This window comes from Mustela lutreola, chromosome 12, assembly GCF_030435805.1.
Source record: "Mustela lutreola isolate mMusLut2 chromosome 12, mMusLut2.pri, whole genome shotgun sequence".
Classification (NCBI taxonomy): domain Eukaryota; kingdom Metazoa; phylum Chordata; class Mammalia; order Carnivora; family Mustelidae; genus Mustela; species Mustela lutreola.
Window position 1 is genome coordinate 36,931,850 of NC_081301.1, and position 22,342 is coordinate 36,954,191.

General features: G+C 53.5%; 1 protein-coding gene across 3 annotated transcripts in view; it reads right to left on the bottom strand.

The window, feature by feature from the left end:
* Positions 1-22,342, bottom strand: part of DNAI1 (dynein axonemal intermediate chain 1) — a 58,609-nt gene that overhangs the window by 373 nt on the left and 35,894 nt on the right. For 2 of the 3 annotated variants that reach the window (XM_059141941.1, XM_059141940.1), the window contains 7 exons: positions 12,483-12,730; positions 7,688-7,777; positions 7,482-7,569; positions 6,804-6,883; positions 5,459-5,607; positions 5,251-5,350; positions 2,926-3,111 (listed from right to left, as the gene is read on the bottom strand). In XM_059141941.1, the coding sequence (XP_058997924.1) occupies positions 2,926-3,111; positions 5,251-5,350; positions 5,459-5,607; positions 6,804-6,883; positions 7,482-7,569; positions 7,688-7,777; positions 12,483-12,730 (941 nt within the window). Of the gene's footprint in view, positions 1-2,925; positions 3,112-5,250; positions 5,351-5,458; positions 5,608-6,803; positions 6,884-7,481; positions 7,570-7,687; positions 7,778-12,482; positions 12,731-22,342 lie in introns of those variants that run through there. The other variant, XM_059141942.1, reaches the window with a different exon arrangement.

The following is a 22,342-nucleotide window of genomic DNA, read 5'->3' on the forward strand; positions in this document are numbered from 1 at the left end:
GGATAGGCCACCTTTCTCTGGGTCCCAGCTCTGCCTCCTCTGCCCAGCCTGCCCCAGTTTTATACCGCCCCTCTCTTGGCCAGTTAGATTCTGGATTCCTGCCTCTCCCAACTGAGGTTAGGAGACCTGGGCCCAGCTGGGGCCTCCGAGAAGCATCCAGTCTAGCTCTGAATCTCAGATCAACAGTCTTGATGCTGGGAAGAGTGGCAGAAGGTGTCTACCCACTAACCTCAGAGGAAGTAGCCTTTCAGGCTAGAAGAGCTGTAGCTCTGGGGAGAGGTAAGACCTTTTGAGGTTGGGACCACCCGTCCCACAGGAGGGGTCCTGGCTGAGTCCTAACAAGGAGCTAAGAGGTATGTGTTTGCAGAGGGAGACAGGTGTGGACCAAGCCACAGGTACCCTCACCTTGTACCAAAACTTTAAGGTCAGTTGGGAGTGGGTGACATTTGGGGCCAGGCCTGCTGTTTCAGACATACCCAGGGTGGAGGAGGGTGTCAAGAGACCCAGGAGGGCAGATGAAATATCCCATGTGTTTCCAGTTGTCTCAAGCTAGGACTGTCCCTCAAAAGAGAAGATCCTAAATTTATGAGCCCTCATCCCAGCATACAGGGCACTCTAATGCCCTGAGAAAAAGAGTACTGGGACACGGGGTATGTGTCATTCACAGGTCCCGAGAGCTCCATGGCAGACCAGCACCAGTCCCATTCTCCCTTCTGTCCAGGCAGCAGGGTATGGGCTAGGCTGCGGCAGCAACCATTTCCTGTCTTCCCTCTGCTCCAGATCCGCCCCCTCTCCCGCCCTCTCAGCCACCTGTGCCCACTGCTCACTGGCACCTGCTCCAGCCTTGCCTGCTGAGGGCCCAGCCTGGGTCTGGCCTGGGCTGTGAGGAGAGGAGAGTGCATGGCCAGCAGGCCCCTTCCTGGCCCCATCCCACTGCTGACACCATGCAGAGCTCAGATTTCCTCCTGGTGTTACCACTGCACCTGCTCCAAAATCTGTCTCCCTCTCCCCTCGTGGCCCAGTGCCTTTGCCACTACCCAAATCACCTCTATACTCTCTAGGCAGAGGACAAAGATGCCTTTTCCTTTAACTATTCTCCCTTCCAAATCAAGTCACTGTTCTCTTCTTGGCCTCACCCCACCCCCGGGAGTTAGTGGGACCTGGCTTACAGTCCCAGCTTTGTCGTTAACTCCCTCTATGACTTTGGGTAAGGCCCTTGCCTTTGTAGGCTCAGTTTCCCATCTACACTGTAGTGAGGGAAAGATAGTCTTTGACCTTTGACAAGCTGTGCTCTGACACCAATTAGAGGAAGCTTCCTGGGTCAGGAAGTTGGGTCTCTGTGACTAGACCCTCCTGGAAAGGGCAGGGAGATGGCAGCCCAAAGAGGAGGGGTAGTAGGGATGCCTGAGGACTTCCTTTGGCACAAATCACTTGGCTACGGATAAGATCAGATGACAATTGCCTGGAAACCTCCAATCCACCGAAGCACTGGCCCCCAACTGTTGCCCACTCAGGTCCTCTGCTCCCCAGGTACCCATAGCCTTAGGTCTTCAGAGATAGAGGTCCCCGATACACAGAGCCCAGCTCTCTTAGCTATGGCTGACCTTTTCTCTGAGAGGAGTTGGCACTGTGGGACATCCTTGCCTCCCTGCAGCAGAGTGGGCAGGGCAGGCCCCACCCAGATCTGCCACACTCCAGGTGTGATGGGTGTACCCTTGCCCCTCCCACTGGGCTGTCGGACTCTGCCAGCTCAAACTTGGGTCTCTCTCCTCACTAAATTAAGAGCAGATTTTATCTGTTCCACAAATTGTGCTGTCTCCTTCCCCCTCCTTGAAACCAACTAGCTGGGCTCAGCAAAGAGCTTCAGACCATGCCCGACTCCCCCCATTTCTCCCCCCCCCCCAACCCCACCCCAGCCCACCACAGCCTCTAGGCCACAGCTGCAGGCGCTTAGCAGCCTTCCAACTATTTATAGCCAAGTCCACCCCCTCCCCCAGCTGGCTACAATTACAGGCCCAGCCAAACTCCCAGACCTCCTCTCCTGGTCACTGTATGGAAGAGACCAGGCAGGTACCAGAGGGCTGCAGCAGTGACCCCTGCTTTGGTAAGGATTCAGGGGAACAGGTAGCAGTGGTTGAAAGAGACAGGGCCCTGCCCTTCCCTCAAACGGCAAATAAGTGCCTCATACTGCAACCAAGAGGTATAGTCATCAGGGCAGCTTGGCCCAGCCCTGGCCCAGCTCTGATCCTGGCCCAGAACGTGGCAGAAAGCAAATTCCATATTTTCTCTTAGCACTCAAATGGGTAAGACTGGGCTCTGGATTTGAAGGCTTGGATGCTTAGGTCTGAATCCAGACTCTGAGATCTAGACTTTGAGGCGCTGGCTCTGGGCTCCATAGCCTGTTTTCAGGGCCTTGGGCTCTGGGCAGGGTCTCCAGATCAGTACAAATCCCAGAAAGGAACCAGAGCTGACAAGGCTGCCTAGATGCTGACCTAGTTACCCCTTTTCCTTTTCACATTCTTCCCTGTGTGAACCCACAGCTCCCAGCTCAGGGGCCACTGGAGCTGAGGCCCTGTGTAAGCCCAGCCAATGGAGCAGTGACTAAGCCCCCAGTCCCCTTCTTGGCTAACCTGGTCTACACCAAATAAGCCAGTGATGTCTATGTGCTTCTCTAGGCTTTGGACCCATGTAGACGCCTCCTTACCAGGATGCCTCCACCCGGAAGCTCCACAGGTAACTGATCCTTTTGTCTCTCTACAAACCTGCATCTTCCGTGCTCCATATTTGAGCAATGACACCACCCTGACCCTCGGTTTTCCAAGGCAGAAAGCTGGGGGCCACCCCCTGGCTCCTCCCCTTTCTCTCAACCCCCACCATCTTGGAGACTTGACTTCTCACAGCAGCCCAAACTACCCCAGCCTGTACCTTCGGCATCTTGCGCAAGTTGGGTGAGAGCTTGAGGCAAATGACATGCCCACGGTCATCACCCACAATGATGATGGGATGGATAGGATTGAACTGCACATGGGTGATCTTGTTCTTCTTTTTGGCCACCACGGGCTGGCTGCAGATGGCCTCATACTTGTTGATAGACAAGTCAAACACATGGGTCTGTGGAGAGATTGGTGTCAGCACACTCAAGGATAACAGGGCCCCTGTCCTACACTTCAGAAGAACTAGCACTTGGGCTTTCTGGGGAAACACAACAGAAGCATAGCATGCTGGAGCTGGAGGCAGTGGGAGAGGGGATTTGTGTCTCTGATCATGTCTTTCCTGTGGTTGAGGGAATGAGTGAAGAATGAGAGAACATTTAAGTCTATGCAGAATTAACAATAATAGCAGCTGCCATTTACTCAATACTTACTATGTACTAGACTCTGGGCAAGCATGTTATGCAGTTGTACCACCCAGTAATCATCACAGACATTCTGTAAGGAAGGTTCTATTACCATCCCTAGTTATAAATGAGGAGATAGAGGCTCTTAAAGGTAACTTGCCGGTGAGTGGTAGAGCCAGGCTTTATACCAGTTAATAATATATGCAAGGCCCTCCAACAAATGTTTCATCTTATTTTTACCATTTCCTGAGTCCAAACCATTAGTAACTCTTGCCTGGACAACTGTGGCAGCGTCCTGACGGGTTTCTGTGCTTTCACTCTTGCCCCTTTACCATCCAGCCTCCATGCAGCCTCAAGAACTTAACTTTAAATAATCTAAAATGCTCCAATAGTTTCCCTTGGCAGTATATATAAAATCCAGATTCCTTACTCCAGATTTCTCCACTCTCTACTCTTACTTGCATTCTCCCCTTTGCTTCCTAGACCCAGCCACACTTGCCTGTGGGTCCCTGAAACCCCTTCAAGTTCATTCTCACCTCAGGGCATTTGCACTAGCTCTTCCCCCTGTCCAGAATGCCCCTCCCCATCTTCACCTGGCTAGCTCTTGTCATTTGAAGCTCTCAGCTTGAATGTCACCTCTTGAAGAAGCTCTCCTTGAACACTCTAAGAAGCTGCCCTGTCCTTTCTTTTTACATCACTCCTTTTCTCTCTTAAAAAATATAATAGCTTTATTGAGATATAATTCACATACAAACACATTTACCCACTTATAGTATACAATTCTCAGTTTTGGTATACTCACAGTTATGCAGCCATCACCACAGTCAGTTTTAGAGCATTTTCATCACCCCAAAAGAACCCTCGTACAATTAACAGTCACTTCCTGGGTTCTCCCACACCCCCAGCTCTAAGCGACCACAAATCTACTCTGTGTCTCTGTAGTTTTGCTGATTCTAGACTGATATAAATGGAATCACACAGTGTGTGGTCTTCTGTGACCGACTTCTTATGCTAGCATCTTTTCAAGTTCAGCAATGTTGTAGCATGTACCTGATACTTCATTCCCTGTTATTCTTGATAGTGATCGTTTTAGCTATACCATATTTTGTTTATCCGTTCATCAGTTGATGGACATTTGGGTCGTTCAGCTTCTTGGCTATTATGAATAATGCTGCTATGAACACTGTGTCCACACATATTCCTCTGTTGGTCTCTGCCTAGCACTTAATGCTAATTTTGTGGTTGCTTTGTGTCCCTTTCCCTTCACAAGAATGTGAGCTCTAGAACTGCAGGCACTGGAAGCACAGGCCCTGCCCTGGCGCTGGGCACCATAGTCGGGCCTTAGTAAACATCTGGTTGTAAATAGGTGACTGATGGGCTTCCTCTTCGGTTATATCAAAGGCCATAAGGAAAAATGGATTTGCATCCAAGAATTTCATTAAAAAACATTTGTTTCTGAGTTTTTACCAATTCTCCGTGTTGCACAGACCCCTCCCATCTTCCTTCCTCAGACCCTCCTTGCATAGTCCCAGGGATGGGGAACTTGCTACCTTTTAGACATTATTTCAATCCCGGATAAACTCAGGTTCAGAATTTTTTCCTTACATCAGGCTTGCCCCTGCCATCCTGTAGCTCCCTCCCCAGGGCTGTCGGAGAAGATAACTGCTCCTCACGGCATCTTCTCCCCCAGAGGGTTCTGTCCTTCAGGATGAACAGCCCCATTCTCTGTGCAAGGCCTCATGGGATGAATGATTCCTCTTTTGACCGGGCCCTAGCTGGGCTACTCCCTGAGAATACAGAGTCCTTATGTCTCACCTTCCCCTACCTGATCAGGGCACTGCATGGGCTCTCCAGGAGGGAGACTCTGAGATAGTCATCTTTTCTCTAGTAGAGGCTCAGAAGGGGACACTCACCTTCCCATCAGTGGTGACTGCCGCAAACACAGTAGAAGAGTACGGCGCCCAGGCCACATCGCCCACAGCTGAATTTAGGTCGTAGATGAACATCGGGGTCCTGCAAGGGTGGAGGGGTGGGCAGTTCATCACGCAGAGGCCTCACAGTGCTAGAGCCCCACAGGCCCCAGCCCATGGTGGGCTGTGAGGAAGGGCATGTCTCTCTCACTTGATGGTGTGGTCCCAGATCTTCACAGTCCAGTCGGAGCTGCAGGACATGAAGACCTTGGCATGGTATGGGTTCCAGGACACAGCGTCCACTGCCATGTTGTGGGCATCATAGGTGTCGAGGAACTTGCTGGAGTAGGACTTAGAGCACTGGGGCAACGGTGAGGGTGGTGGGAGCATCGGGGATCAGGAATGAGAGAGAGGTCAGCAGCTACCACTTCCCTGGGGGTACTGAGAGTCAGAATCTAAGACTCCTGTCCCCACATCACTGTCACTGCTGAGCTGGGCCCAAGCTGCTGGCTATTCTTCTCTGTGCCCTCAAGATGGCCAGAGAGAAAGGAGGGCCTTACTGGGCTAGGGCGTTTTCCTGGAGGGGGAGAGATAGTGCTGTAGTCTCCCCAGAGGATTCCAGTCCAAGCAGGAGTTCAGGCAGAGCAGGTCCAGGCCAGGGCTGGGGGTCTGCAGGGGGAGGGGAGGTGTGTGGCCTAGCCTGTGTCCAGGCCAAAGCCTAGGGGCTGACAGCCAGAGCCCTGGGGCCACTCACAGCCCACAGATCAAATCCTTGAAGTAGTAATAAACATCTCACCTTGCCCAGGTTAGAGTAGGTACAGAGCCAGGAGCAAGTCCTAATCTCATGATTTCCCACTGGGTTTCTTGCCCGCCCAGCATGCCCCTCCCTCTCCCTCCAAGAGACAGTGTGACTGACTAGTGACATGCCCCTCCTGCCTCTCCCACAGCTGCCATTGGGATGGGTGTAGAGGGGGTTGGGGACCTCTTTTGCATTCAGACCAGCTCCTGCTGGGCCTCAGAGGCTCCTGGGAGGCTGCCTGTAATTAACATTCTGAGTCTTTGAGCACAAGAAAAGCTTGCAGCAAGCTATTTCTGGATGGATGGAGGTTCAGAAGGACGTTCACCTACTAACACTGAGACCTTGCAGAAACTGGCCCTGAAGTTCCTACTGGCTGCAACACATCCAGGATTCAGAGAGAAATTTCTCTGTTACCCGGCCTTCAGAGCTTACTCAAGTTCAGATCTCCTCCAGGAAGTCTTCTCGGAATGTTCCAACTCCCCCCACCCCCAACTCCCCTGTCTTCTTCTTCTACTCCTAGGAAGAGCGGGAAGGCCCAGAGGGGGCTAAAGTCAACCTCTAGATTTTCATTCCCTTTTCTGCAGTCATCCCATCTTCCTGCCACCCGAGCAAATCAAGACTATATTAACTTCTCCCAAGAAGCTTTCTCGAATTGACTAACCCTATCAGAATAGGGTCTGTCGAGAACAATCGAGTCCCATGGTTCTTGGGTCTAAGCAGCCCTGGAAGAAGCTTGCACGGGGTAGAACTGCCTCACCTTGTAGATTTTCCCCTCCTCTGTGCCCACTAGGAACATGTAGTCAATCTCTTTGTGGAAGTCAAAGGCGGTGCCACAGCCTTGGGAGAAGAGGTAGAGTGGCTTTAGCCGGGTTCTGGGAGGGAGGCTCCCAGTGACAGCCTGAGCCCCAGCTCCTGCAGGACTGGGGCCAGGCAGCCAAACAGAAACAGGCCGTCAGGCCTGCTGCCTGTCCCAGGCAGTTGGGACTCTACAAACGGCCAAGGCTTCTGCAGACAGGAATGGGGCCTGGGTAAACAAGGCAGGGATTGATTTAAACAGGGTCAGGGTCAGGGTAAACAGGGATAGGGTCTGCAAACAGGGACATGGTCTGTGCAAACAGGGATATACTCTGCATAAACAGGGTAGGAATTGAGTAAACAGGGACAGGATCTGGGTAAATAGGGGCCTGATCTGCATAAACAGGAATGGATCTGCCTCACAGCACCTGATCTGCATAAACAGAAACAAGGGTCTGCAAACAGGGATGGGATCTGCACAAATCTGGAGGGTCTGCAAATGGCCACGCCCTGGGATAGGGAGGACAGGGCCAGGCTCCACTGGGGGAGGGAGTGGTTGCTCTAAGGGGAGAGCCACCATCTCTGACCCTCGTGGGGCCTGAGTGGTCAGGCCTGGATGTGACTGGGCTGGGGTTCCTACCCACTGTGTGTAGCTGCAACCCGTTGAGGCCATCTGTGGTGTTGCCCTCCACCTTCAGCTTGATGACATCCATGTGAACCAGTTCGCTCTGCCGTCAAAAGGGATAGGGGAGGGTCCATGGGTGGGGCTGTGGCCAGCAGGCAGAAGGCAACCCATCGTGATCGCCCCCCCACTCCCCTTCTCCACCCTTTCTGGGAAACAGGCACCTTCAAGAGGGTCCAAGACACAATCCTGCCGTCAGATGACACAGAGAAGAAGTTGAGGTTGTTGTCCATGTCATCCTTCTGCCACTTGACCTGAAACGTCCCAATCTGTGAGCTGCGGGACCCTACCAGGACTTTGACCTAGGGCTGGGAGCTGAGCAGGGCTCCCTCGAGAATCCATGGGAGCTTCAGAAGCAGGTTCTGGGAGCCCATGTCCCAGAGTCCCACAGGTGGCCCTCCCTATCTCCTTTCCCCCATCTCTGTCTCTCTCACCCCTCTCTCCCTGACCATCCTGGGGTAACTGTGCCAACTCGGGGCACCGCCCTAATCCACGGGTTTGGCAGTGGAGGTGCCAAATTCCTCCCTGGGTTGGGTTCCAGGAGCCAGTTGCAGAGGGAAGGTGGCGTCTCTGGGCTCATCCTCCTCATGGACAGGCCTGGAAAGAACAGGGTCCATCAACCAGTTTCCTCACTTGTAAAACAGGAACTGTAGTAGCACAGGTGTATTGTAAGTGTTAAAGGAGCCACTGAACAGGAGGCCCTGATGTGAGAACACTGCAACTGGTAAAGGTTCAGTAAATGTCAGCGAATATCCTCCTTATTCCCCTCACCCCAGGACTTGGGAGGGCGGAGGTTCTGCAGGGGCTTCCCCCTGCTTGCTTCAGGGGAGCCCTCTTCTTCCAGGTTGGCCTTTCTCCTAGGCATTCTCTCTGGCTGCCGCCTTCACTTCACCACCACCTCCTGCTCCCAGAAGCTTGCTCCCAAATCTCAGCTTTGAGCTGCCTTTCTCCATCTGCTGCTTGGGGTTAATAATCGTGCCCCACCCATCTTCTCCCGGCTGGAGGCAAACATATGGGAAAGTGTTTTGGAGACAGAGCTGTTGTCTTCTGAAGATGACACGCTTGAGGCTCAAGTTTCTGTTGCCAGATGTGGAGGCCTGGCCAAGGCCTGTCCCAGAGAGCTGGGGTGGGGCTGGGTGCCCAGAGCTTTCCACTCTTCAGCTCCTTCCCAACCTCCCATGCCGGGACACTGTCCCTTCCCCCTGTCACAAGCAGGGGCCCGGTGAGGGAGGACAGAACCCACTGCCACTGCATGTGACCACAGCTGCCACCATGGCTGTTGAGGGGTGTGGCTTGTCCCCAGCCAACCCCCCCAGCCTGGCTGATCAGAGCTACAGAAGGGCGGGCCCAGTCCGGCCTGGACCTGTCTAGGCAGCTGGCTCTTTTTTTCACTGGGGGGCCCAGAACACCACAGAGCCTCTGAGGTATAAGTCAGAGCCAGCTCTTACACTGGGACCCCTTCTCCTTCTATGTAAAGACAGTCTCTTTAAAGGGGGGAGGGGATGGGGGTGTCAAAGGCCAGGCTGTAAGAGGCTCTAGGGAGCTACAAAGGGAAGTGTTTAATGAGCAGCCGAGGGCAGGCATGGAAATTGTAGTTCACACCCCACTTAGCAGCCTGATGCCCAATGGGGGTTGCTGCGTGTTTTTGCAAGTGAGCGGGTATGTGTGTGTGTGTACAAGTCACACACGAGCTTCAGGGGTGGAGGTGGGAGGGTAGGAATAAAAGGGGGTGGGGAGGTGGTAAGTGGGTTTCAGAGAATGAATGAACGAATGCCCAGGAAGTAGGTGGTAAGGAGCAGATGGAGCCTGCTTGATTGATTCCTTCTCTTCTGCCTTATCTGATTGGGGCAGACCTGCTTGCCCCCAGTCTCTGCTCATCTGTCCTTGCCTGCTCCCTTCCCCAGTATAGCACCGAACATACACACACCCCACAGAGTGTTGCTGGTTGAGGCTTCACGGTGGGGCTTGAAAAGGGCTGGGCTACCCCGATGGGCTCCCTCAGCAGTAGCCTGGGCCATGGGCTAGGAACCTAGTCCCCTTTGATTAGACAGTTCTCTCACTGGCTCCAAAACCTTCCATGGCTCCCTGCTGCCAACAGAACAAAGTCCTTCTGCCTCGGCCTGGCATTTAAGATCCAACATAACCTCTCCGGTCTCCCCCAAGACACAGTCCCTTTAAGAAGGACCTAGACTCTGATGTCTCTGAGTAGGTTTACCAGCCTAAGCTCCAGGCTTACACAGGCCACTGCCTGCAGGACACCTCCTCTGGCTTCTTTTAATTGTAGGTGTTCCTCTGGCTTCTTGTATTAATTTCTGGCCAAACCTGCTGCTCCTTGTCATTCCCACTTCCCTGGGGCCTCTCCTGGGTGGAGTCCCAAGGAACAGCACCAATTCTTCCCCTTTCTCATATCCATCTAGTTTCCTTCTATTGATTTTACTGCCTCAGAGCGCTCACCATACCTTCTTATTTCTATCTCCACTATCCCTGCTGTAACTCAGGCTTCAAAGTTTCTCCTGCTGCCGTGAGAGGACATCGCTTAAGACACACATGTGCCTGTGTTACTTCTCCGCGCCAAACTCTCTGATGGTCTGGCAGCCATTTTCAAACCATGCTGGAGGGAGCTCTTAGGAAGCTTATGAAAGTAACTTTGGAGACAGAGGGAGTGACAACAGGGAACCCTCAAGAAAGCAGGACCCCGATTCACCAGAACAGCCCCATTCCCACCTCTGAGGTATTGGGTTTCTGCACTAGCACTTTACTAGAAACCCCTGACTTACACAGGGCGGGCTTCCTCCTTGCTGGAGAGGCTTGCTCGCGGGGTGCCGCTGCTTCCCTCGGCTCTGCGCCATCCTCCCTGTCTCTCCCGCTGCGCACCAGATGCTGTTCCCCACGGCCACCCCGCCTGACGCCCCTTTGTACCCTTCCTTATCTAACTCATAGTGTCTTTCTTCTTTTCAACTAAAATCTAGACTTCATTTGATTTTCTTGGTTTCCTCCTAATATCCTTTTTCGTTGTGTTTTAGGATCTCATGTTACATTTAGTTGTCATTAACGAGTGCTTTCTCATCCCTTACAATTCAGTTGCTTCCTCTGGGAAGAGCTGGGCCCCCTCCCCTGCTCCCTGCCTTGGACAATCTCCATGTCCCTCCTGTCCCTCGTCAGTACTCACAGGAGCCCTCTTTCGCAGTTAGCATATTGCCCTGTCCTGCTCAGCCGTGGTGGTGCTCATCTCCCCGCTAGGAACCCCAGGGACCAAGCCCTTAAGCACCCTCAGCTCCCCCAGGAGCACACAGAAGAGTCACTGAATGGACAAAAGAATGAGGAAAGGGGGAAGAAACTGGAGGCAAAAAGGGAACAGGAAGTCGGTGAGTGAGTGAGCGAGCGCCAGGCAGCCCCTCCCATGTCACAAGCCAGAAGCCCCCCAGGAACTCTTGAGTCTTTGCTTTTCCAAAGGTAAAGGCACTAGCTCTGTTTCCTCAAAAGATTGGTGGGACAGCAGAAGGCCATCTCTGCCCAGGTGGGTTCCAGTCTCTCTGGCGCCCACCCAATGAAAGCAATAGCGTGACTTCTGCATGTCCCATTTCTTTCCCAACCTGCTGTTTGATTCCAAGAACACAGAGAGTGGTGGCAGGATGGTTGGCCTTGGCCCCTTGCCCTCTCCTGGGCTTGAGGAGGGTGGTCAGGCCAATCAGAGATGTTCTTTGCATGGCTCTGGGCTATCTGAGCTAGGAGAGCAGGGGTAGGCCTGCTACTGGTTTAGTCTTATCAAAGCACGTCTTTTCTCCTCTCTTGGTCCTTTAAAGTCTCTGCAGACATCCTCCTCAGGTCTTGAGACCTTTGTGTGTCTGGAGGTGATGAATTGGAAGGTGGGGTTTTTCAGGGGAGAGAACACCTGAGACTGTGAGCTTTGGTCCCTGCTTTGGTGGAGAGCAGGGGGGAGATGTCTCATGGGAGGGAGTGCCTCCCTCTCTGTATCCTGGCTCTGGGTAAAGGATAAAGCAGAGAGGGCACCATGTCCTTTGTGCCTGGACAGTCTCCTCTCTGCTCAGGGAGCTGAACTGCCTGAGAGCTGAGAGCCCATGCCTAGGGCAGGTGTTCACATGACAGGGAGCTCAGGGCCAGGAAGGCAGGGGTGCAGAGCCCGCCTGGAGATTCTCAGGGCAGAGGGCCAAGACAGATGGGAAGACAGAGTCCTGGCATTATCTGATGACCCCAGAGACCATGAGAAACTTAAGGCAGAAATTCCTTCTTAGATTTGCCCAGACCTGCCAGTGGGTAAGGGTTTGCAGCCTCAGAAGGAGAGGGGTTTCAAAATATACAGTAAGGAAAGTTCTGCAAGGCCAGAGCTAGGAGACTTTCTGAAGATGAAACATGAAATCCACTCCCAGTGCAATAAGATGGGAGACACAGGGTGAAATCTAGCTCCAGTGTCAGGCTAATGGTCCCATCCTATGTCTGTCTGGAGAAGAAAGATGCTACAGAGAGGCCTCAAGGACAGACCTCACCCACCAGGCCTTATGGCCCTGCCCAGAGGGCAGACAAACTGGCAGCACCAACCTCTGTCTGGGAGTTGCCCCAAATGTAGCCCAGATGGCAGAGGAAAGCCCCAGTGGGGAGTCGAGGAAGCCCACACACAGGAACTGGTACCATTGACAGACTCAGCAGAGGCCTTCTGGGTCAGGCCTTCGAGTCTTCCAGCCATGGGCTACGAGTTCCTACCTGCTGCACCTAATAGAGTCTTAGCAGAGAGAGGGGCCCTCCTGATAGCAGGTCCGTAGCGGCAGACCCCTCACCTCCCGACTGCCCCCTCCCGCCCCTCTCTGCCCCTTCGTACACCCGGCTCCTTGACTTCTAAGCTGGTACCTGGCATCCCCATGCCCCTGCCTGTGGCCAGTCCACCCCAAAGTCCCTCCTCCAGGGGTTCCCGCCCGGTGTCTCCCACCCTGCTTCAGGGCTGACCTGCCACACAGGGTCCGTGTGCTTGCCAGACTTGGCTGAGCTGCGGAAGGACGGCTGGGACTGGGGCTTCTTGAGGTTGTAAATGGCCACGTTCCCGTCGTAGTGGCCCACCACCACCAGGTAGGGGTGGTCCACATGCATGTCTAAACACATGATGCCACTCTCACTGCTGAAGATGTACTCGGGAAAGCTGGGGTTCTTCAGGCTGTACAGCAGGAGCATGCCCCGGCTCTGCTTCATGAAGTCATCTGTCCCGGGAAGATGGGGAAGATGCGGCTGTGGCTGTGGCTGTGGTGGAAGTATTCCTCAGCCCCCGCCCCTCCCCCACCTACCCAGGGGACCTGCTGCTGGGCTCTCCAGAGAGAGCAGATTCCCCTCTGGCCTTCAGCTTCTCTGTCTCAGAAATAGAAGCAGGAGACTGGGCTGCCTCCTTCTTAGGGTTCCCAAGAGGATAAGGTGACCAGGCTTATCTGAGGGATGGACAATCATTCTCTCCATTGTTCCTGGGTACAGGAAGGAGGGAGGCAGGCTCAAAGTTGTGCTTGGGAAGAAGCGGTGACCTCAGAGAGGGCTCGGAAGCCCCACCCAGGGGCAGATGGCTGTCCTCCGAAGCCTGGATGATGCCCGTATGTTCCCCAGCCCAGCCCAGGACAGGAGCTCGGTTTGGACTTGGTTTGGAATTCCCTATGGGTTGTCAAACTAGCCAGCTATGCGCACCTTCCCACACCCTTCCATGGCCTCATGGTCCCCAGCTCCGCCTGCACGCTAGCCTGAGCCTGCTCCCAGAATTGAGAAGTCCCAGGCAGGCCAGCCAGGCTTCCACAGGCCACTGTATCACCCTTCTGGCCTCAGCTTTTGGTGATCAATAGCGAGGACCACTTAGCAGAGGCCTTGCTCCCTGCCCACCCCGTGTCAGGGGACAGCTTCCCTCTCTCTTGCTCCCGTGCCCCCCCCCCCCGCCCCCGTCCTGATACGGCAGTCACCGAACAGAAAACTGACCCAGCCCTCAAGTCCAGCCCTCCTGCTGCCTCTAGTCCAGGACCCTTCATGCACTCAGAAGAGGAGGAAGTCTAGAGCAGCTTTCCATCTTGGGGGCCCTCTGCTAAGGGGAAACTTCCACCTGAGAGGATAGCACTCCCCCCCCACCACCAGAGGACCTCTTTTACCCCTGGCTACTGCAGGCCTAGGCCCTCCAGACAAAGTGGCTTGTCCTGAGGTCTTGAGCCCATGAATGGGAAAAACAGGGAGGCCACCCCACCCTGACTCATTTGGCTGAGTCATTCTTTCTGTCTTATTCCTTTTTGTTTTCTTCTCTCCCTCTTACGATTTATTTACTTATTTTGAGACAGACAGCGAGCATAAGTGAGAGGGGCAGGGGGAAAAGGAGAGAGAATCCCAAGCAAACTGTGTGCTCAGCACGGAGCCCAGTGTGGGGCTTGATATCATGACCTGAGTGGAGACCAAGAGCCCCCACATGCAACTGACTGTGCCCCCACCCCCGGTACCCCTCTGTCTTATTTCTAATGCTGCCCCTTACTCGAGGGAGTAAGTACCTGGGCTGTGTTCCCTGGGCTCTGGGGATGTGTTTGGACCCAGTTACCAGATAGTCCTACCTCAGGCACTCTGCAAACGGTGTTTACTGGGAGCCAGGACTAGAGAGTAGGATGCAGCCAGGAGCTAGACTGGCCTTCGGTAGGTCGAGTTGGAAACTGAGATAAGCTGGCATGCCCACCAGAGTAGTTCTCTATGGGAAACCTCACAAAGGAGGTTTCATGTGTCAGGAGGGAGTTGCTTTCCCAAGTGGAAGGTGCCAGGATCCAACTGGAGCCCTGGGAAAGGCACACAGTGGTTGAGGAAGGAAAGTGTTTCTGCTCTGGAGAAAGCAAGTCTCTCACAAAGAAGAGGAGCTGGGGGCTTCCAGAGTCTCCAGAGCCAGGTGGGTCACCCTATGTCCGACACCACCTCAAAGCCAGTGTGGGGAACCAAAACCACTTCAGATAGTGTGGGGAGCTGGCCATCACTCACCCTGTAGGGCTCATCCTGGGTGGGCTCTGAGGGCTGAGCCTACAAGGGAGAAATCTGCAACTGCTGAAGGAAGGTGTCTGTCCCCCCCAGATCACACAGGTTTGGAACTGGGCAGAATGAGAGTCATTTGTAGCTCTTTTTGTTCATCCCACAAATTCCGAACACCTGACTGGGCCTCCCAATGGGCTGGACCCTGGCAGGGACAGAGACACTCCACGGGAGATGTGGGCTGGCCCCCAGCAGTGCCAAGTGCTAGGAGAGAGACAGACCCTCGTGGGGTAGGGAGCGGTAACCACCAGGACACTGGGGATCTACTGACGCCCTTAATGTGCAGTCTGTCCTCGATGCTGGGCGAGTCTGGCAGAGGCTGAGTGGGCAGGGGAGTGGGCGAGCAAACAAGCGAATGGAAGGGTGAGTAGGTGGTGACTGACGCTTGGGCTGGGGACTCAGAGGCTTCCCTTATTTCACCAAGGGGCCAAGGCGGGTATGACCCTCACACTTGGTCCTGCTGTGGCACAGGACCTGGCCCCTCAAGGGATAGCAGTGACCCCCCTCCCCAACCCTGCATACATACAGTCTTTATGACCAGTGAAACTAGAAAAGAGGGGTAAGAAACCCTAGGCCAAATTAATAACTCAGTAGTAAGGACATTTCTGACCTGCTCACAGGACCACTGAGACTGGAGGCTGGGCTTTGGCTCCCGATTTTTATAGATGGCTAAACTGGGACCAGAAGAGAAGAAATCATGTGCCCGGCTCCTTCAGACCCATCACATGGTGTTTGCCTCGTGCAGTATTTCGTTTATAGCTGAAGTTATACCTCACTGATCTGGTCTTTATGTGGAGGTGGAGAAAGGAAGGGGAAAGCAGACCTAACGGGGTGGTGGCGACTGGCAAAGCCAGTCCAGTCTCTCCAGAATCTGGACTAGAGAATGCGTAAGGGACAAGGCAGTCACAAACTATACGGGGAGACTTCTGGTTGAGAGAAGCATGGACTTCAAGAGACAGGGACACAGAGAGCAATCAGTCACACTAAGTCCTTAGGTCCTGCCTGAATTCCCAGGCCACATGCAACCCGACAATGAGCCTCTGCTTCTTAGTCCACTCCTGGTGGCCTCTTTTACTTGCAACCAAACGAGCCCTCCTAACATAAAGATCATGATTCCATTCCATTCCTTTCTTTTCCTTTCCTTTCTCTCTCCTTTCCTCCCTTCCTTCCTCTTCTCCCTTCCTTTCTCTCTTTCTTCCTTCCTTTTTCCCTCTCCCTTTCTCTCTCTCTCTCTCTTTCAGTAAGCTCTATGCCCAACATGGGGCTTGAACTCACAACCCTGAGATGAGGAGTCTTGTATCGTGTTCCACCAACTGAGCCAGTCAGGCGCCCCAAGATCACAGTTTCTAATCATGGCTAGACTATGTGTTTCCTGAATTCCAATTCAAGGTTCTTTCTGCCAAACCACGGCAGAAAAACACAGAAAACTCTCATTTAACTGGGGCTTCCTCTCCACTCCACCTTATTCTATGATGTTCTCATCACGGGGCTGACTCCAGTGGCACCTGTGAGACCTACTTCATTCTCTGAGTATACCCAGTGTGACATCACAGCCCAAACCTCCAAGAGTACCAGCATGAGATCATCATCTTGTCTTCCAGAAGTCCTAAAATGACATCACTATTCAAGTCACCGGGGACCCCCCACATGATATCATCACTCAGGTAAACCACAGTCCTAGTCACTGATCTAGTCATCATTGCCCTGCGATCCAACATATCCAGTATGATATCACCAACAAGGTCACCAGCAGCATAGTACATCATTGCTCAGCTCTCCAGCATTCCCAGTACAATGCCACCCACCGGGAGTCCCAACACAACGTTGGCATCAAGGGGTCATCTAGAGTGTTTCAGTTCCCAGTGGAGACTAGAATCCCATCAGGCTCAAGGCTTACACAGCCCGGGGCTTTGAGCCCTGGGGTACTTTGTCCTGAATACCACAAACTCCCTGGTTCCTCAAAGTAGGACTGCAGGGTCCGATGACACAGATGGGAGCCCCAACCCACACTCCATTATATAAAGAGACAGAGACTCTGAAGTCTGGGGCCAGTAAGGAATTCCAGTTTCCTCCAGGCTACAGGATTTCAGTAAGTCAATGTGGCCAGGTTGAAGGAGCAGAGGAACAGAGGAAGAGAAAGAGGAAGGGAAAGAAGGAAAGAGAGAAGAAAAGGAGGAGGGGGAAGAGAAAAAGAGAGAGAGAGAGAAACCACCTGGTCTGAGACTCTGAGACAGAGGGAGAGTGCTGCATACCTGGCCTTAGCTCCACTTTATGCCCTTGCCCTTCTCCAGGAAGCCTTCCAGATCATTCAACCTCTCCTCGTGTGGGCCCCTCTCTGCTCGTCTCTACTTGTATGTCATTATTACAGGTAGTCATGAGCGGGCCTTTTCCTCAGCCTGCCCCACAGGCTCCACAAGGATGGAGTGAGTATGACTTAGCCCAGCAGGTTTACTCTCTCCATTGGGAGGGTTCCCACTTTCTCCCCCTGCTCTGCTGGATAATCTCTAAAACGTCCCTGACTCTGACCCTCTATGATCCACAAGAATCAGGGAAAGAGAGTCAAACTCTGTATAGAGCCTGATCTGGCAGTTCTCAGAAAGCCATGCTCTCAGGGGTGGAGGGGCTCAATTCCACCCCGACCAAATTCTCCCTCCCTCAGCTCTGCGGTAGCCCCTGGCAGAGTCGTGCCCAATGAGGAGCAAGGATAGATGTCTTCTTGAACTGCAGCCACTGTGGGGGGGTGGCGTTGCTCAGTCCCAGAGCTCTACCCCTGCCCTGAAGTAATGCCTCTAGATCACAGGGGGCTACTCTGGAGAGTTCTGGCTGTCAGGAGAAGGCCAGGCTCTTGCTCAGGATTCAGGGAAGAAAAGGCAGACAAAGGGCATGTTGGGGTACTGGGCGAAAGCCAGGTCAGAGGGAAATAGATGCCAAGCTGCAGAGACAGGCTACCGAGCTAGCCTCAGACAGCAGGCCTCCCCCATCCTACTGTGGCTTTCCAAATGAGGCCAGCCCAGGGCGGACTCCAAGGCAGCGGCCGTTTAACGATTCCCTTATTAAGTCATGCAAGGGGCATTTGGAGGGAGCTGCGGTAGGCAGATAACAGCACCTTAGATGTCCATGTCCTAATCCCTCGAACCCATAACTATGTTACTGAGCAGGCAAAAGGGATTTCGCAGCTCTAATTAAGTTAAAGACCTTGAGATTATCTTGCATTATGTGAGTGGACTTAATGTCATCACAGGGGTTCTTATAAGGGAAAGAGAAGGAGGTAGAGAACAGAAGCAGATGTTAGAATAATGCAACTGCTGGCTGGAAGGGGGCCACAAGCCATCGAATGTGGGCAGCTTCTAGAAGCTGGAGAAGGGGGACGCCTGGGTGGCTCAGTTGGTTAAGCAGCTGCCTTCGGCTCAGGTCATGATCCCAGCATTCTGGGATCTAGTCCCACATCGGGCTCCTTGCTCAGCGGGGAGCCTGCTTCTCCCTCTGCCTCTGCCTGCCATTCTGTCGGCCTGTGCTCGCACTCTCCCCCCCCCTCTCTCTCTGATAAATAAATAAAATCTTTATTTTTTTAATTTTTTTTTTTTAAAGATTTTATTTATCAGAGAGAGAGAGAGAGCAAGCACAGGCAGACAGAATGGCAGACAGAGGCAGAGGGAGAAGCAGGCTCCCTGCAGAGCAAGGAGCCCGATGTGGGACTCGATCCCAAGATGCTGGGATCATGACCTGAGCCGAAGGCAGCTGCTTAACCAACTGAGCCACCCAGGCGTCCCAATAAATAAAATCTTTAAAAAAAAAATTCTTAGAAGCTGGAGAAGGTAAGGACATGGATGTTACCCATGAGCCTCCAAAAGGAATGAAGCCATGCTGACAACTGACTTCAGTTCAGCAAAACCCACTTTAGACTTCTGACCCCAGAACTGTGAAATAATAGAGATGGGTGTTGTTTTAAGCCATTATGTTTGTAGGAATTTGTTACAGTAGCAATGAGAAAAATATGTAGTAGGCATTCCGGGAAGTTTGACCCAAGATCTACTTCAAGGAATCAGAGGGAGAAGACCCAGAGATGATAGTTTTTCCTGGGATGGTTTGGAAACCGTGTCTCTAGAAGTCTGGGTCGGGGGATGGGTGCCATGATCCCCAGCTCTTCTAATAACAATAATGAAACCCTCCCTCCACTTCCCACACCCACCCTGCCACCTTGGACTCCAGGAACAGAAATGCCCCATGGATTAGGATTTTCACAGTCTCCAAAGGCAGGGAACTATCCCAGGTGTCACCAGGAAAGGGCATCAGTGCTAAAGGGTTCCAAACCTCCAGCCTGGCCCAGAGGCCGTGGTGCCAGGCTGGGTTCAGCCTCTCAGGCAACTGGGCTTTTCTGAGCACTTTCCTCCGATGAGAAGTCATATTTAAGAAGTGTGGGAAATAAGAGCAAGGCCTTGGAGACAGAATACATCAAGCGGGACATTTAATTTGATTTAGGGAAAATGAGGCAAACATTTGAGAACCTAAATAACTAACCAGTAATTAAACTAACAACGGGAATGCCCTTGCACTACAACCCGGCAAGCACAGTGGCCTTTATGGACTGTATTTACAAAGAGACCTGACAACATAATTAGTCCTGTAAATTTTACACAGCCTGCAGCTGAGGAGTGATGGATTTTGCGTGTGGAGGATGAACAGGGAGAAATGAGGTGGATGAATTTCCATTTTCAGTAAATGAAATTAACACTGCTTAATTAGTGAAGCTGACAAATAAATGATCAGGAAAGATTTAAATCCCTACGAGTGTGTCTCTGGCCACGGCAAGCTCAGACACAGACCAGGATGTGGTGGGACAGAGGGGGAAAGGGTTCCGCGTGGGGACTCAGGGCCTGACTTTGGCTCCTCTTGAGGGCTGCCCCCAGAGGGAGGCCAGGCTGAGGGGCAGCTGACTCCTCTTTCTTTCTTAATCGTGGCCCACTGGGCGGCTTCCCCCTCATCTCCGTGTGAGCCGGTCAGGACCACACAGGGGGCCCAGGATCTCTTCCACTATCCCCGCCCAACAGACCCTGAGGAGTTCCATTTCCCTGCTATCAAGCGGTTGATGGGCTGGAAAGGACCCCTTCAGTGCCGCAGGCCCACATAATTGCATCCCTGCTTTGCTCCATGGGCTGCCCCTTCCTAGACTTCTTTCCCTTGGTCTCCGGCTTTCCTCCATCTGCTTTCACCTGCTCACGGTCTTTCTCCACTCTGCTGAGATGCGGAGCCTGGCCCCAGGGGCAGCCTAGTCTTCGCTTTCTATGCAGCTTGAGGTGCCCCCATCCCTGCATCCTCCCTGGCACCCATGCAGGGAAGGCAGTGCAAATATTCCTTTGCTATTGCAGGCAATAGCACCCTTTTCCTTACCTACTTGCCCTTGGCCTGGCCTGGCTCCAGCAAGCCTGCTCTGTGCTCAAATAGGAGACTGGCCCCAGTCCTTCTTAGATATGAGCCTACCGCCGCCAAAGTCCTTCTTAGCTGGATTATAGAATAAATGTCTGGGAATGCCAGGCAAAAAGAGTTCTGGGCTGAGCTCATCAGGGTCCAACCCAAATTCTCGCTCCAGTGTTTGTAGGAGACAAAGGCTGATGCTAGGAGGCTGGCATCGGGAGTTTCCCCAGACAGTGTGATGGACGCGGGTGAGCCAGCCGCTCCTCGCAGTGACCTCATCAGTGACCAGGGTGCCCTTCGCCTGCCTCAGCTTTGCCCTTTTTCTTCCAAGGGGGCATCTGGGCACTGGAGAGTACAGGACTCCCAGAAGTGACCTCAGAAGTGAACGCAGGAGCCCTTCTGAGTCCCACCTCAGCCTGGCTCAGCTCAGGCCTCTGCGGAGTGGCACTGAGATATGGAGGACCCTGCGCCATTTTCAGCTCACTTTCTTTTGGCTCTTTCCTTATCAGTCTTTGAAACATTCTCAGGACTTTCTTAGCTTACAAACAAAAGAACTCTGAAAAAAACTTACTCCACGTCATATTTCTCTAGCCATTGCCCAGCCTCACTGACAGAGTCCCAGAAGTCCCAGTATTCACCGTTGCCATTGTCCCACCTTAGTCACGCCCATGGGCAAGCCGGTCAGTAACCCCATGCCCGCGGCGGCCCCAGCCCATAGCACCCCTGCTACTCCTGGGCCTGTGCTCTAGAGGAGGTAGGGGCCTTGTCCAGTTCTCCTCCGTCCCCACAGCCCCCTCTCTCTGCTTGGGTCCCCTGAGAGTCCTGTAGGAAAGCTAGAAGACAGAATGACAGGCTGTCCTTTATATGTGGGTGGTTCCTAGAGTTCACAGGGCACGTTTGCTTTTCTTTCTGGTGAGTCTAGCAATGCCCTGGGGTGAAGATCCAGCAGGTGTCAGCCTCTTCAGGCTACCAATAAGGAAACCAAGGCTCAGAGCAGCTTCTGGCCCCAGGTCTCACCACTGGGCGGTACCCCTTCGGCCAGAAGTTCTACAAGAGACTGGTGCTGCCCAGGTGTGTGGATGCGGCCAGCGAGGGACAAAGAGAGCCTCCCTGGGTGAGTGATTGCCTGAAGGAGGCTCCTGGGCCTGCCAGGCTTGGAGTCCTCCATGCCTGAGGGCTGGGTTACTCTTCTCCACTGCTCCTGACTAAAGCGGCCGCTGGAGACAGCCTCTGCCTGAACCCAACCAGCTGACCTTCCTTCTGGCCCTGAGTGGGAGGAGGATGGGGCTAGACCTGAGCCATTGTCCGCTCCCACCTGCTAGGGAGCCTGCCTCAGCCCAGCTTCAGTCCTGGGCAGAGAGCCTGAGCCAACAGCAGCCTCATAGGGGGTCCACACCCACTCCTGGGAGGGCCAGCCCAGCCCCCAGGCCCTGTTCCAGGCCCAGTAGCTGCAGTGGAGGGGGAGGAATGTGCTAGCTCCCTGCCAGAAGGGGAGGGTGCTTCCAGCCTGGCAGCAGCCCACCCTCAGGAGTAGGGACACAAAGCGGGCATTTAGGGCATCCTCAAAGGCAGCCCAGACCACGAGACTGGGAGCAGCTCCAAGGTCTCCTCCCTGAGAGGAATAATAAACACCAACCCCTCCTTGCCCTCCCTCCCATCCCCCAGCCCCGGGGAAAGAATGGGCCGGGTGCACAGGCGGTCAGAGGGGTAGAGACCAGGAGCCTGCACGTCTGCCAGCCAGCAGAAGCTTGGAGAACGGAAGGGTTTTTTCTGTTCATAGATGCTGATTCTCCCAGCCAGAGAACAGGCCGTTAGCTGGGGGAGATTCAGCTAACATGAAGTGTGGGGCCCTCTCCCGTTAGGAAGGGGGAATGTCCAGCCCAGCACGGAGGTAGGGGCTTCTTCAGAGAACACAGAATATGAAGGGAAAGCAAAACTACCACACAGTTACCACAGTGCTGCCTCCTGCCTCAGGGATGAGGGCGGGCTGGCGGGGGCGGGAACACCCTGGACAATAGTGGTCTTCCAGGGCCCAGAGGCCAAATGATGAACATCGAGCACCTACCTTCCCCCACCCCTACCTGCTCCAGAGCCAGATCAGGAACGTTCCCTCTCTCAGCCTCACCTCTAGTCCTTCCCCAGGTCTGGTCCAGTCCACCTTCTCAAGCTTCCCAAACCTATTTCTCCATTCCTATGCCACAGTCATGGTCCAGGTCCTACCATCTCTTCCTGGGGATCCTCACCAGTCTCCCAGGTTGTTTCCCAGCCCCTAGTCTCATGCCTGCCACTTCCCCCTGCCCTGGTTCTGTCCCTGCCCTTCTTAAATTCCTTCCGTGATTTCCCCTCAGGAGAATGTCATAAAACTTTCCTCAGGA